This window comes from Saimiri boliviensis, chromosome 5 (genome assembly GCF_048565385.1).
Source record: "Saimiri boliviensis isolate mSaiBol1 chromosome 5, mSaiBol1.pri, whole genome shotgun sequence".
Lineage (NCBI taxonomy): Eukaryota > Metazoa > Chordata > Mammalia > Primates > Cebidae > Saimiri > Saimiri boliviensis.
The window spans coordinates 31,060,844-31,076,530 of record NC_133453.1 but is presented as its reverse complement, the minus strand read 5'-3'; the positions used below and the strand labels follow the sequence as shown (position 1 = coordinate 31,076,530).

General features: G+C 33.9%; 1 protein-coding gene across 13 annotated transcripts in view; it reads left to right on the top strand.

Annotated features, from left to right (window-relative positions):
* Positions 1–15,687, top strand: part of UNC80 (unc-80 homolog, NALCN channel complex subunit) — a 225,708-nt gene that overhangs the window by 73,537 nt on the left and 136,484 nt on the right. For all 13 annotated transcript variants that reach the window (XM_003925592.4, XM_074399089.1, XM_074399092.1 and 10 more), the window contains exon 22: positions 8,468–8,640. In XM_003925592.4, the coding sequence (XP_003925641.1) occupies positions 8,468–8,640 (173 nt within the window). The remainder of the gene's footprint in view (positions 1–8,467; positions 8,641–15,687) is intronic.

The window sequence follows — 15,687 nt, the reverse complement described above, 5'->3', positions numbered from 1 at the left end:
TTGATGACTACAGGAAGTGTATGAGCACAATTTAAAATTACACTCTCCGTTTTCACATCACATAATTGGTTTGTACTGATTAATTTTTGCCAGCTTTTTTTCACATGAATGAATATCATGGTGTACTTTGATATAGCCATTGTTTGTTTTTCATTTCAAAAATGATTAAAATTTATTATTTCATTAATTTTGGAGGTAGTTAAGTCACTTGCCCAGGAAGGAAATTAAAAGACAGAACCCATAGTTTTGAAGTATTTGGGATTAAAATATAAGTAAATAAGCAAAAGAATGAATGAACGAATGAAAAGAGAACTGAAGCTGAGTTGAACTTTGTCTTTTCTTCTTTGTACCAGAAAGATCTCTCTGCAGAGACATACACATTTCCCTGTTCTTGTCCAAGTTGTTCATATTATTACTGAACAGACAAATGCAGAGATATAACTCTAAGAATACTTCTACTTGACTTTGATTAATAATTTGTGGGAACAGATTTTTAGTGAACCATACACTTAATTTTCTAGTGATCAGAGAACTTTCCCATATCACTACAAAAACATCATCAGAATTTACCAAAACATTCCTATGATATCCTTACAACTCTGCCAAAAGGAAGAACGTGGCTTAGTTCAGCATAATGAAGTTACAGTGATTCCTATGATTACTTCTCTTTTGAAAACGTTCCTATCTATTTAATTATTTCTTATAGAATTTGGCTAGGCCAAACATTGAGTTTATTAGTCTCTGTGGTTTTAAGAAATCTTCCTAACAACCAGGGCATTTGTCACTTTCAGTCCTTTTACACTCTTTCCACTCCTCACGATATTTTAGAGACAACATGTCTTTTGTTCAGACATCAGTATTATAAAGAAATTTTTGCTGTGTTTTTTTGAGAATGAAGTGTGGGGCTAAAGTGTGTTCTCCACGTATGTGTCCTGCTAATTGGATGTCATTTGACTGAAGCTGCAATCACATCTTTAAGTTCTGTTTATGCACTAAAGTATAACTGAGGCTTAAACTAAAAAAAATTCAGGGTTTCTCATATTTGGTGAATAGTTCTTCTTTTTAAAAAATTCATTTCTTCCTTTCTCTTTCTCTTTCTTTCCCTCCCTCCCTCCCTGCCTCCCTCGTTCCTTCCCTCCCTCCCTTCATTCTTTCCCTCCTTCCTTCCTTCCTTTCTTTTTTCTTCTTCTTTCTTTTTAATACAGGGTCTTCCTCTGTCACCTATGCTGGAGTGCAGTGGTACAGTTATTCTCATATTTTGTGAATATTTCTTATTTTTTTAAATTTCTTCCTTCCTTTCTCTGTCTTTCCTTCCTTCTTCCTTTTTTCCTTCCTTCTTTCCTTCCTTCCTTCCTTCCTTCCTTCCTTCCTTTCTGTTTCTTCTTCTTTCTTTCTTTTATAGACAGGGACTTCCTCTGTCACCCATGCTAGAGTACAGTGGTACAATTATAGTTCACTGCAACCTCAAACTCCCAGGCTCAAATGGTCCTCCTGCCTCAGCCTTACAAATAGCTAGGACTACAGACATGCACCATCATGCCTCACTAAATTTATTTTACATTTTTTTTGTAGAGATGGGGGTCTTGCTATGTTGCCCAGGCTGGCCTTGAGCTCCTGGCCTCAAGTGATCCTCCTACCTTGGCTTCCCAAAGTGCTAGGATTATAGGCATGAGTCACCATGCCTACCTGAATATTTCTTCTTAAGTGAATCTTTTCTATCTGCTGAGAACTGAATGTGTGTGTCCCCCAGAAATTTGTCTTGAAGCTGTAATTCCCAAAGTGATGGTATTTAGAGGTAGAGGCTTGGGGAGGTGATTAGGTTTAGATAAGGTCATAAGGGTGGCACTTGGGACGGGATTTCAATGCCCTTATTAAAAAGGAGGAGACATGAGGTCTGTCTGCATGCATACACCAAGGTAAAGCCACATGAGGACATTATCAGGAATAGAGCCATCACCAAGAACTTGCCCATGCAGACACCCTGATTTCAGACTTCCAGCCTTTAGAACTGTGAGAAATAAATGTTTGTTGTTTTAAGTCACCCAGTCTATGGCATTTCATTGTAGCTGACATAACTGATCAGGGCACTGTACTTCCCTATTTGTAGATTTTTCTCCTCAGTGGAAAAGATAAAAGCATAATTGAGTTGTTTACACTCTCCTTTTAATTCCCTTACATTCCTTCTTATTCATGTTCCAAACATATAATCATTAGCATTTCTCACAAACGTTAGTTTATTCTGGACTTTGTGTTTTTCTTCCCATGAGTCCTACAGATTTTAGCCATTACTTCATATATTCTTTGTCTTCCGTTCACATATTGAAAAGATCTCATATGGAATATTCATAGAGCCAGATTCTATAATGAGTTTGTATCAATAATACCTGAAATACAGTTTCTTTTGCATGTCTAGAAAACAAAGTCATAATATTTGATATTGATATCTGGAATATTTTATGTGCTTTGGGCTGGGAAGAGAATACAACTTATACGTCACTATTCTTTACCTATGTTCTCTTGCTTGTTACAAATTATAAAAGGTGTTCTGTGAGACGATTGCTTTGGAATTGCTTGCAGAAAATAAGTATCTCTAGCTATTCTTAATGAACCAAAACAATATTACCTGCTAATCTAAGTACATTGTATTTTGCAACAACTACTGCCCTTAATTGTGCAAGCATCATTCTATTTTTGAGCCTGCTCTTTTTCCTTCCTTCCTTCCTTTCTTATTTTCTTCTCTTTTCTTTCTTTCCTCCTCTTGCTTTCTTTCTTGCTCTTTCCCTTCTTTCCTTCCTTCCTCTCTTTCCTTCGTTGCTTTTTATCTCTCTGTTTCTTTCTTTTGTTTGTAATCTATGTGTATAAATGATTCTTACTCAACTGTGATAGATGTGTTGTCTTTTCTAATCTAAATTATCTTAATTACAGAATATCTTTGTTTCTTTCTTTAAAATTGTTAAAGAGAACAAACATCAAACCTTCTTACCCTCAATTTAAACGCAGTACTTGAACATCACTGAGTTGAGATGAAATGCCAATAAAATTTCTTTAAAATTTAAAAGTTATTCAGTAAATCAAAACTGGATCTGGTGAACATGAAATAGAACTGAAATTGCATTCAGAAGTCGGCTATCTTTTTCTTCTGTGTTTTCATTCTCATTGAAATTATTTCATTTCAAAAATCATGTTGTCTGTATTTGAGGAAAGGTGTTTGATTAATTAGAACAATTTTTTCAACTAATCAACACATTTATGGCATATCTTCTATGTACTCAGCTGTGCCATCAACACAGTAGGAAATACTGCTTAAGGAAATACTAGATTTTGTATGTCTGAAGCTTTGTACCCATAAATGTATATGATAATGACTTGCCAATTAAAACGAATATTAAAAAACAAGTAGGATATTTTTATACATCCCTTCTTGGATTTAAAAGCTTATAAAAATGTATTCTATGTAAATAGAATTATAATTATACCTCAATATATCTAACATAAAAAATAAATATTAAACATATGCGACTAAAATATACTGAGGCTAAAAAAGTAATCATTATAGCTAAGGAGGCCAAGAGGCATCCTTACATTCTAGTGTGTTACTATAAAAATTTGATTAAAAAAAAAGATTGCATTTTGTAGCCAAATTGCTTTTTGACATTTCTTTTAGTAGTACAATATGGAATGCTGACAGGATACAATTTTATCATCAGTTTATTATTAAAGCTACAGGAGAAAATCCAAGAAATATAATATGTACAATGTGGAATTGTTTCTTATAAGTTTTTCTACATAATCACTACCTACAGCAGAGTATGAAGTTTGACTTCCTTCCATATAAACATTTAGTATTTTAGAGATGTCACTATGACATAGTGGTGAGAGTGCAGGTTTGTGGTCAGTAGATCTGTATTTAAATTTTGCCTTTATAACTGTCCATGGTATAAACAGATGGGGCTACTTAACCTGCTCCTTCACCTGTTCCTCGTCTCTTTACCTCTCTGTCTCTGTCCACTACCCTCTCCTGGCCAACACACCCATACATACCAAAAATACATTCCTTTTAAAAATTAGTTTAAAAAACTTACAGGGTTATTGCAAAAAATAAAATTAATTATAAAATACTTCATACAGTACTTGGCACATACTAAGTGCTCAAAAATAGTACCAAAAATATATTCTTATCTATTAATGCTATATAAATACAATGGAAATTTTCCATTATAATTAGCTTTTATTTGTAACATGATTCTTATGTCCTGTGCTTATAGGATTCTGCTGATTTCCTCCCCCATAATAAATACATATTATTTTGTGAAACAAAAAATATAGGTTCATGCTGTCAGTGAGTTTTTGATGACTTCTCACTTCATTATTTTACTTATGTTTCTTAACTGCATTATGTCTGAAATTCTTTCAATCAAAATGACACTTCCTTTAGTAATATTGAATACAATTCTTTTGAAATTGGTCATCTTGTCAAATAAATATTGAAGAAAATTGTGAAATACGTATTCTTAATGCTTCCTTAACTAAAATGATGGCAACTGTTCTTAATAAATTTGATAAATAAGAATAACTTCATTTATCATCTGTCTGGTCTTGTATTAATTCTATTACAAATTTTAGGCAGTTATTACCTAATATATTTTAAATCTTAATTACAGTAAAAAATAATAAAACAACTGGATTTACAAAAAAGAAAAATCTTTTTATTTGGGATCTCTTTTCAATTCAAAGTTTAAGGGACTGTTTATACTTTTTTTTTTTTTTTTTTTTTTTTTTTTTTTTTTTTTTTTTTAAAGAATAAAGAAGAGGAAGAAAGAGAAAGAGGAAGAAGGAGAGAGGATGGGGGTATTGCTTTATTGCCCGGGCTAGAATGCAGTCTAAATATGGGTATGCCTATAATTGTCCTTAATAATGGAGACATGAAAGAAAATGAGGGAAGAGAATAGCAAACAAGGAGCCAACCAAGATTTCCTTTAAACTTCTAAGTTGATATGATGTGGTACTGATAAGAGTGTATATTTTGTATATTTAAAGTGCAGAGTTCTATAAATGTTAATTACATTTACTTGTTCCAGATCTGAGTTCAAGTCCTGAATATCGTTGTTAATTTTCTGTCTCATTGATCTGTCTAATATTAATGTTGAAGTCTCCCACTATTATTATGTGGGAGTCTAAGTCTCTTTATAAGTCTTGTATGTCTGCGTATTCCTGTATTGGGTGCGTATATATTTAGGATCTTTAGCTCTTCTTGTTGTTGCATTGATCCTTTTATCATTATATAATGTCCTTCTTTGCTTCTTTTGATCTTTGTTGCTTAATTGTAACTTCTGCTTTTTATTTATTTTAGCTCTCTGTTTGGTTGGTAAATCTTTCTCCATCCCTTGTTTGGAGTCTTTGTGTATCCTCGAATGTGAGATGGATCTGGATGCAGCATACTGATGGGTTTTAGTTTTTTATTCAAATTGCCTGTCTTTGGATTGGGGGATTTAGTCAATTTAAATTTAGAATTAATAATAATATATGTGAGTTTAATACTGCCATTAGCTGGCTATTTTGTCCATTAGTTGATGTAAATTCTTCATTATATTGATGCTCTTTTTGATAATTTTTTTAGAAAGGCTGATACTGTTTGTTCCTTTCATATGTGTAGTGGTTCTTTCAGAAGCTCTTGTAAAGCAGGCCTGGTGGTGATGAAATCTCTGAGTGCTTGCTTATTCACAAAAAAACTTTATTTTTCCTTCACATGTGAAGCTTAGTTTGGCTGGATGTGAAATTCTGGGTTGAAAGTTCTTTTCTTTAAGGATGTTGAATATTGGCCCCCACTCTCTTCTGGCTTGTAGGGTTTCTGCTGAGAGATCTGCTGTAAGTCTGATAGGCTTCCCTTTGTGGGTAACCTGACCTTTCTCTCTGGCTGCCCTTAGTATTTTCTCCTTCATTTCAACCCTGGTGAATCTGATGATTATGTGCCTTGGAGTTGCTCTTCTTGAGGAATATCTCTGTGGTGTTCTCTGTATTACCTGGAGTTGAATATTATCCTGCCTTACTAGGCTGGGAAAATTTTCCTGAATAATGTCCTGAAGCGTATTTTCCAGCTTGGATTCATTCTCTTCGTCACATTCAGGTACACCTATCAAGCGTAGATTAGGTCTTTTCACATAGTCCCATATTTCTTGGAGACTTTGCTCGTTCCTTTGTATCCTTTTTTCTCTAATCTTGTCTTCTTGTTTTATTTCATTGAGTTGGTCTTCGACCTCTGATATCCTTTCTTCTGCTTGATCAATTCGGCTGTTAAAACTTGTGCATACTTCACGAAGTTCTCGTATTGTGTTTTTCAGCTCCATCAATTCACTTATATTCCTCTCTAAATTGTGTATTCTTGTTAACATTTCGTCAAATCTTTTTTCAAAGTTCTTAGTTGCTTTAGATTGGGTTAAAACAAGTTCTTTTAATTCACAGAAGTTTCTCATTATCCACATTTTGAAGCCTGCTTCTGTAATTGGAACACACTCGTTCTCCATCAAGCCTTGTTCTGTTGCTGATGAGGAACTGTGATCCCCCGCTGAGGGAGAGGCGTTGTGATCTTGGGCATTCTCAGCCTTTTTTGGCCGTTTTCCTCCCTTGGTTATAAATTTATCCATCTGTGGTCTTTGAATTCACCGTCTTTGTAATTAGGTTTCTGAGTGGACGTCCAACTTACTGATTCTCAGCGCCGAAATCTGAGCAACCCACTGCACCGACCAAATCAGCGGCGTTAAGATTGATGGTGCTTTTCCGACTCTGCACCAAGAACCGTCGCTCCAAGGCGCCGGCAAAACCGCCTCGCCGGTCACAAGAGTCGCGCTGGCGACCCATGGGGCTCCTCCGCTGGGAATCTCCTGGTGCGTGAGCAACAAGAATTCATGTGAAGGTGTGGCGTCCTCTCATTCTTTGCGCTTTCAGTGGGAGCTACAATCCCGAGCTGTTAGTGATCAGCCATCTTGGATCTCTCTCCAAGGGACTGTTTATACTTTTTAACAGATGAGAATCCTTTAATATACATATAAGTATTCTTGATAAACTATTAAAGGGCTATATATAAATAGTAAAGTAACATATAGTTATAAAAAAATAACAGGATTACTTGTTCTAGTAGCTTTGGTAATGTCCAATGAGGAAATAGAGCAGCATTTTGAAAGAGAGCTGCCTGAAAACAAGGCTCTCTTGGAATGTACGTTCCTCATCTGTAGCTTTCCTTCTTTGAATCATTTGAGATTTTGTCTTGAATTTTTTCTACCATCAAATTCTTCTCATGGTAGTTCCTTTTGCATACTATTAAAAATACTATACTGACTGAAAAGCACTGAAGTTATTGAATTTTGAATTTTTGAATATGGAATATTTGTATCTGAAAAAGAAACATATACATAAAGAATAAAATATAGGAAATTTTGATGATGATACTTTAATTATCTTCTGAGCCATTTTTAAGCTTCTGAAAATGTTCGAACATAGGCAAAAAGTAAAGAGAATGGTTAAATGAATCCCAAATATTCATCACTCACTTTCAAAAAGTAATTTAGAAATTGTCATATTTGCTTCATCTATATTTCTTGCTCTTTTAAATGTATTTTAAAACAAATCCCAGAGATCATGTTGTTTCATACTCACATATGTCAATATGATTATGAGTCATTGTGAAAGTTGTAGACCAAGATTGATAATTATTTTTATGCCTTGCTGTAATTGTTTTATCTGGTGTTAATAAAGTCTAAACGAATCTGTGTCCCAGGCTTAAACTGCTTCCAAAGGATGTGTTTCCTAATAGAGTAGGTGCCCACATTTTTTCATTAGTGGATATGTTGGCTGACATCCTTGTGTGCAGTGCACTGCCATGGTAAACTCAGGCCCATAACTGTAAACACTCCCTTTTACCTACTATGAATGCAGATTGTTAGAGTGGCAACCCAAACTCTGGAACTCCAATAGCCAGTGATTCTTTGCATTGTAACTGAGAAAAGATTTTTGCTTTCACCACAGTGCTGTATCAATTTGTACAGCATGTTGTCCACAGTGTACACAGTGCTGTACCAATGCTGTATCACTTTGTTGTAACAGGTCTGAAATTGCACAGTGATTGCAACTTCCATAAAAATGAAGCTGTTGATTATAGGAAGAATAATTTTAAATAGACCAAAAGCTCTTACTAGTATTCAAGAGAAGACCTGCAAGTAAAATGATCAAACACTATATTTAAATATTTAGGTAAAATTTTACATTTTCATATGTCATGTGTCACCAGATCCTCAAAAGTCAGGATATGTTTAAATCAAACATTAGGGTGGAGAGCAAGGAAGTGGAATGAAGGAGAAAGTTTTCTGACCAACACTATAGAAAACACACTGTGGTGTCTTTGAAACTTTTTTTAAACCTATGATCCATTACACTTGCTTTCTTTCATTCCTCTTCCATGGCACTACCTTTACAGGTTGCCACAGTTTTGATGATCATCTCTCTCCCAACCAAGATGGTGGAAAAAGCAAAAACGTGGTGAATCTTGGCGCAATCCGACAAGGCATGAAACGCTTCCAGTTTCTGTTAAACTGCTGTGAGCCGGGGACAATTCCTGATGCCTCCATCCTAGCAGCTGCCTTGGATCTAGTAAGTTGGTGAAAGAATTTTCCCACCCTGCCCCCCATCCCAAGTAATTACTGTTAACAGAGGTAAGCATAACTCCTCAATCGCAAGCATAACTCCTCAATCGTAATCCGCCTGTGTTTTTTGGCTTTTTCAGAATTAGTGATAAAAGGGAGAAGAAAGATGGTGAGGTGAGAGAAAAGAAAGGGAGAAAAATCTTAATTAATATGCTCTGAGAAATAGACTGTAGAAATATGTAAGGGCCCTGGAATCAGACTGACTGAGTTAAAATCACTCTGACATTTACTACCTGAACCTCTGTAAAATTCTCATGAGTGTAAGAGCAATAGTAATACTAAAGCTACGTCCTAGGGCTAGTGTGAAAACTAAATGAGATGTTAGATATAAAGCCCTCATCACAGTGCCTGAAATACAGAAACTACACAATAAAGTGGGCCATTATTATTACATTATTAGTCTTATGTCTGCCATGTATTAGTCTTTTAAACTCAACAAGTCTTGACTTCAGTATGTAACAATTGGAGGGAAAATATGAAGTAAGGATCAATTGAAATGAATTGCACAAAAGCACTTTGAACATAGTATGGTATTATATACATGCAAGGGATTAAGAGTATAAAGTGGATCTTGGTTATAGAGTGTTTTTATCAGGTAAATTAGGCTCACGTGACTTTTGAACTCAGCCTCTCAATTTCTTTTATTTATCTTTATTTATAAACTCTTCATATGCTGCATAAACACTGGGTACAAAATATCAAGTAAACATCAAGAAATAAGTGTTTTATTTTTACTTTTGAAAAAGGCAAACTGAAATAGATTTTTAGTAAAACAAAAAACTAAAACTTTAAGCATGCAAATAAATAATCCTTTTTTCAGGTTTTATGACACACAAATAAGTAACAAGTGGTCACTCATATTTTACCTTGGAAAATAATCCAAAGCTTATAATATAATTCATGAAATCTCTCTGTGACATTTGCAGCTTTTGCTCTCAGGATATTTAGTGACCAGCAAGGTATGTGGCTTCACTTAGGGCTGAAATAGTAATACCATTTATAATCACCGAAATTGATGACTTTCCATTATATAAGATTTCTCTTTATTGAGTAGTGACCTTTGCAAATTTTAAAAAAATTGCAGTATGTTCAATGTGTATCGATATGTGCTATGGCAACTGTAAAATGTAAATAATTATAGATCTCCAGGAGAGGAGAGAGGCAATTAAATAAAGTACAGTGAGATATCTGTCTAAAGCAGGAAAGCTTGGCAAAGCAAAGAGCCAATCCCGTGTTTTCTAGGTGGGAGACTGGAAACTAGGCTGTCACTGTTTTGAGTCATGCATGGTTTGTCTTAATCACATCTTGCTCTGCCCCCAAAGGAGCAGATTAAAATAAATAAATGCAACAAATTCATTAGAAAATAACAATCAAACATTTAAACAATGGAAAAGTGCATGAACAGTCAGTCACCAAAAATACTAATAGTCAATAAACTACACCTCAGCTTACTTGAACTTAAGAAATACTCTGTTTAATTTAGAAGTAAAAAAAAAAAGTAAAAGAAATGCCTTTTAAAATGTGTATAGATTCCTACTTTATAGCTCTCAGGTTGGCAATGATTTGAAAGTGCTGATAAGAGTAGAAAACATCAAACACCACATGCAATGTCAGTAGTGGTATAAGCAGCAGGATTTGATTAGGGAACAGAGGGAAGTCTTGGACTAACAGGGTGATAATGAGAGCAGTGATGATCAGTGAAGCACTCCTCAGCTCCTCCCTGAGTAGTAGGTAATTTTGTATAGTCAGAGAGGGAGAGTAGCAGTTCTCTACATATCAAATGCATCAAATGGCACGGGTAGTGGCATTAAAAAGCCCAAAGTCAATGTGACTTATAAGATATTCACCATACAATAATTAATTAACTCAGCAAATGTCTTTTGAGGGCTTCCTATGTGCCAGGCATGGTGCTAACTGTTAATGATAATACAACAAAACTCAACTAGAGGGCCACACCTAGTTTTCTCTTTTTCCAATGAAGATTGTGTTTATATAGTGATCTTTCCTCCGGATGTCTTAGTGCACAGCATTCTAAGGTTGATTAACGAGTGATTGGTGTTTATTGTATACCCACCCTGTTGCCAAAGGGAAAAACTGAAGCTCAGAAAGATCGACTAGTAGGCAGGGCTATAAAGTCAGCGAAGGATGGAGCCAGATTGGAATCTGGCTCTATCATCCAAGCCCTTCTATTTTGTATTCTGCCATGCTGACTCTCTTATCAAAATATTATGTGAGACCACTCTAGGAACTTACTTTAAAACATACAATAATAATAAATTCTATATTTTATACCCAATAGCTTAAATGTGGTTAGGAAAGTAAAGATGACAGAAGCTGGTTGGACAATTGTTCAATACACATTAACATTTGTCACTACAGATGGTTGAAGCTGAAGTGCTCCAAAGGTACTATCACATCCATCTTTGGCTCAATCCTTAAGTCGCAGATAGTTTTGCAAAATTTTTAGACAACTGAGGTGCCAGAATTTTCGGGTAACTGGCTAATGAAATTAAGGACAATTGTAACAAGCTGTCTTATTTCAACTTGTTGAAAAACTGAGTGAAAAATACAGGCCAAACTCACTGTAGAAATTGGAAAATGATGGAATAATAGTAGCGGATAATAATAGTAATAATAGGTCAAGTAATTTTCATTATACTTGACCATTTATAAAGTAAAATAAGCATCTGATGAGAGTTGACAGATTGTTCTTCATTCACTGAGAAGTTCTAGGCCTCATATTCTTTCAGAGGTCCAGAGTTGAAATCTCTGCATAAACACGGATCATACCATGTTAAGGGCTCTATCAAGTGATCTTTTCCTTTGCATGTTTTCCATATGAGAAAATGAAAGCCCTGAGAGCTGAGGTGAGTTTTCTCAAGGTCATATGAATTAGTTGTTGCAAAAACTGGCATCACAGCAGACTCTTCTGATTCCATTCAGGACTCTTTTAGCAATTCCATATGCTTTCACTGTAAAAAAGATGATTTAAATAAATCAGAATGGGTATTTCTTTGGCATACTAAAAATGTGCTTAAATATATATGGCCTCCTATAATAAAAAAGGTTGTGAATGACTTTTAATGGTCACAAAGCATTTGAATCTTTAAAAGTGTTCCTTATAGTATGAATACTTAATGAATTCAAAATAGAAAAATGTAAGAGAATGAATAAAGACACAAATGAAATATTTTACCAGAGGAGAACCAGAAATGGTAAATAAACTGATGAAAAGACTTCTCAAGTTTTAGGTTGAAATACAGATGGAAAGTTATTCCTTTAAAGCACCACATTGTTAAAGATATTTCAGCTTTTGTTTCCTTTGTATTTGGTTTCATCCAGTATCTGATCCGCCTGCTTCCAATCATTCAGAAATGGCTCAATTTTTAAATACGTTTTATGTATTTTTCAATGCATTATGGTTTTATTTAGATATATGTATATAATACAAATTGATATGAATATAGAAATAAACAGATATAGATATAAGTAGATATGCAAATGAGATACAGATGCAGCTCTAGATATAGACACAGATACAGATATAGATCGATATAGATATATAGAGATGGAGACATAGATTCTGCCATTTCATTAAATAGAATTTGAAGGAGGAGGGGAAAATAAATGTGCTCTATTCATCATCGTGTCTCAATCCTACATTTTCTCCCACCTCTCTTTTATTGTTTTGCTTTGTTACATTTATTTTTAAGTGCAGCTTAAATATAATTTTTGCATTTTGACATAATTTTTATAACATAATAGTTTCATTATTTTATGTCCTAAATAATATAATTTAAATGTGATTTTTTTAAGATTGTAATTTTCTTCAGAATTAAAGGGTATTGTTAGATGAGAGAAATACTAGAAATGTCAATGCTCAAAGTTTTGCCAACCTGTTTTTTTGTTGGTTTTAAACAATCCTACTTTTATTATTGATGTGACCACTAAATGCAGGGATAATTGATTCAATTTTAAGTCCAGCACAGCTTTACTTCACAATCTTTCTCTTTAGGTTTAATTTATCAGATGCAACTGTAAGGCACTTTTTAAAAGATATGTTTTAGAAAGGATTTATTTCATCTCTAGGTTTATGTAATCTATAAGTACAAAATTAAAAAGAAAAGAAAAAGAAAAATTAAGCAGTCCAACCAAAAGGTATTTCTGTTTCCTATATTTTTCAAGTAAAATAGTCTATCCTTATTTATCCAGTTGAATTTGTAACATGCACAAACAGTAATTTCTAATTTACTGGTAATTTATTAGCATGAATAACACTAATAATAATGCCAGTTTGCTTTAGGAACAATTCCACAAATGTAAGACCTTCCATGGGATCATAGAATTCTCCCTAGTCTGTGGATGGAGGAAACCTAATTCATGTTAAATTATTTAGCCTCATAAATAGATAGCTTTAGAAGTAGTGAAATATAATCATTTTTCAAACTAAAACACTTTGAAGAGTGAAAGATTTCCCGATAATTATGTGAGGAAAAGAGACATAAACCGGGACTCTCCTAGGAAAAGACCTTTAGTTACCATAGGTTTAATTCACCTTATTTCCAGGCTTATTGCCTTAAATATAATTCATCATATTGGGGCTTAACATCACAGAATATTTAATGATTAGTGCAAATTAAGTCCTTTCAAGGAGACAGGAATGCATGAAAGAGGAAATACCATATGATTCTCCTTTGAATCATAAGAAAATTAGAAATAATATAGTAATAACAAAACAAAACTATAAAATTATCCTCTTAATCTAGTGGTAATGAATTTTAAAAAAGATTCTAACTATGAAATGTAGCATAAAAATGCCTCAATAGTATTTCATTGTTGTGTGTGTGCCACATTTTCTTTATTCATTCACCTGTTTATGGATACTTGAGTTGAATCTATGTCTTGGCTATTGCAAATGGTGCTGCGATGGACATAAGAATGCAGATTTTAAAAATGAACATGCATCAAAAGAAACTATCATCAGAATAAACAGACAACATACCAAATGGGAGAAATTTTTTGCAATCTTGCTATTCATATGACAAAAGTCTATTATCCAGAATCTACAAAGAGCTTTAACAAATTTACAAGAAAATAACCCCATCAAAAAGTGTGCAAAGGACATGAATGGACCCTTCTTAAAAAACGACATTTATGCAGCCAACAAACATATAAAAAAAGCTCAACATCACTGATCATCAGAGAAATACAAATCAAAACCACAGTGGGATACCATCTCGCACCAGCCAGAATAGTGATTTTTAAAAGTCAAGAAATGACAGATGCTGGCAAAGCTCTAGAGAAACAGGAATGCTTTTATACTGTTGCTGGGAATGCAAATTAGTTCAACCACTGTAGAAGACAGTGTGCTGATTCCTTAGAGACCTAGAACCAGAAATACAATTTAACCCAGCAATCCCATTATGGGGTATATACCCTAAGAAATATAAATCATTATCATATAAAGGCACATGCACCTATATGTTTATTGCAACACTATTTACAATACCAAAGACATGGAATCAACCCAAATGGCCATCAATAATAAATGGATAAAGAAAATGTGGTACGTATACAACATAGAATACTATGCAGCCATGAAAAGGAATGAGATCATGTCCTTTGCAGAAACTTGAATGGAGCTGGAAGCCATTATCCTCAGCAAACTAATGCAGGAATAGAAAACCAAACACCACATGTTCTCACTTAGAAGTGGGAGCTGAACAATGAGAACACATGGACACAGGGAGGGGAAAAACACACACTGGGGCCTGTCAGGAGGATTGAGGAGCAGGGGAAGGGAGAGCACCAGGACAAATAGCTAATGCATGCTGGACTAATACCTAGGTGATGACTTGATAGGTGCGACAAACCACCACGGTACAAGTTTACCTATGTAACACACCTGCGCATCCTGGGCATGTACCCCAGAACTTATAAAATAAAATGAAACAAAATGAATAGATATTATAAATATATAGAATTTAAAGAAAAAAATTTAGAAGTGACATATCCATGACAGAAATAAAACATTTCCAGTTTGTGTTCCTTTACCTAATCACACACCCTTACCTCTGAGAAGACACAGCTCTTCTGAACTTTATTTTAATATCTTTCTTGTGCTTTATTTTTTACCACATTGGTGTGTGTCTTTAGAGAATATATTACTTTGTTTTGGTTTGGTTTGGTTTGCCTGATTTTGAAATTAATTTATAGGGAGTCGTGCTATCCTTTTTCTAATTCATTTAGCCTTATGTTTGAGTTCCTCCTTGGTGATGCATTTAGTGTTAATATATTAACGTTTACTCACGAATGGTATTCATATGTTTGAACATACCACAATTTATATATCCATTCTACATTAGATGGACATTTTAATTTTTTTTCAAAATTCTGGCTAATTTCAGCAATGCTTTCATAAATTTTTTGTGTATGCACTTCAATTTATATATAGTTTCCTAAATGCGCCTGTAAGTAAAATTATTGAGTCACAATTTTGCTGTATGATACCAAACTATATTTGAGAGTATTTGCAAAAAATTCCAAATAAGTGCCAACGTATAATGAAAACTCCTGCTTCCCTTTATTCTTGCCAACAGTGTATTGTCCAATATTGTTATTTTTAACAACGTGGTGTTTTAAACTAATAACTTTTAATCTGTATTTCAATCTAAAGCTTGGAAGTCTTTTTATCAGTTTATTTACCATTTCTTTTTCTGCTTTGGTAAAAGATTTCATTGGTGTCTTTTGCTCATTCTCTTACTGGAAGATTATTTATCTTTTATTGCTAACTTTAAAAACATTATAGGTAATGCCAATATTAATCTTTTCTCTGTTCTTTACATTGCGTCATCTTCCTGTGTGCAGCTTGTTTTCTTCTTCAATTTTTTCATATATTTTAATGAATAGAAATTTTAATTTAATATAATTTAATTCATAAAAATTTTCCCTCATGGCTAGCACTTCTGTTTTCAAATTCCACAGTAGCAAAGAC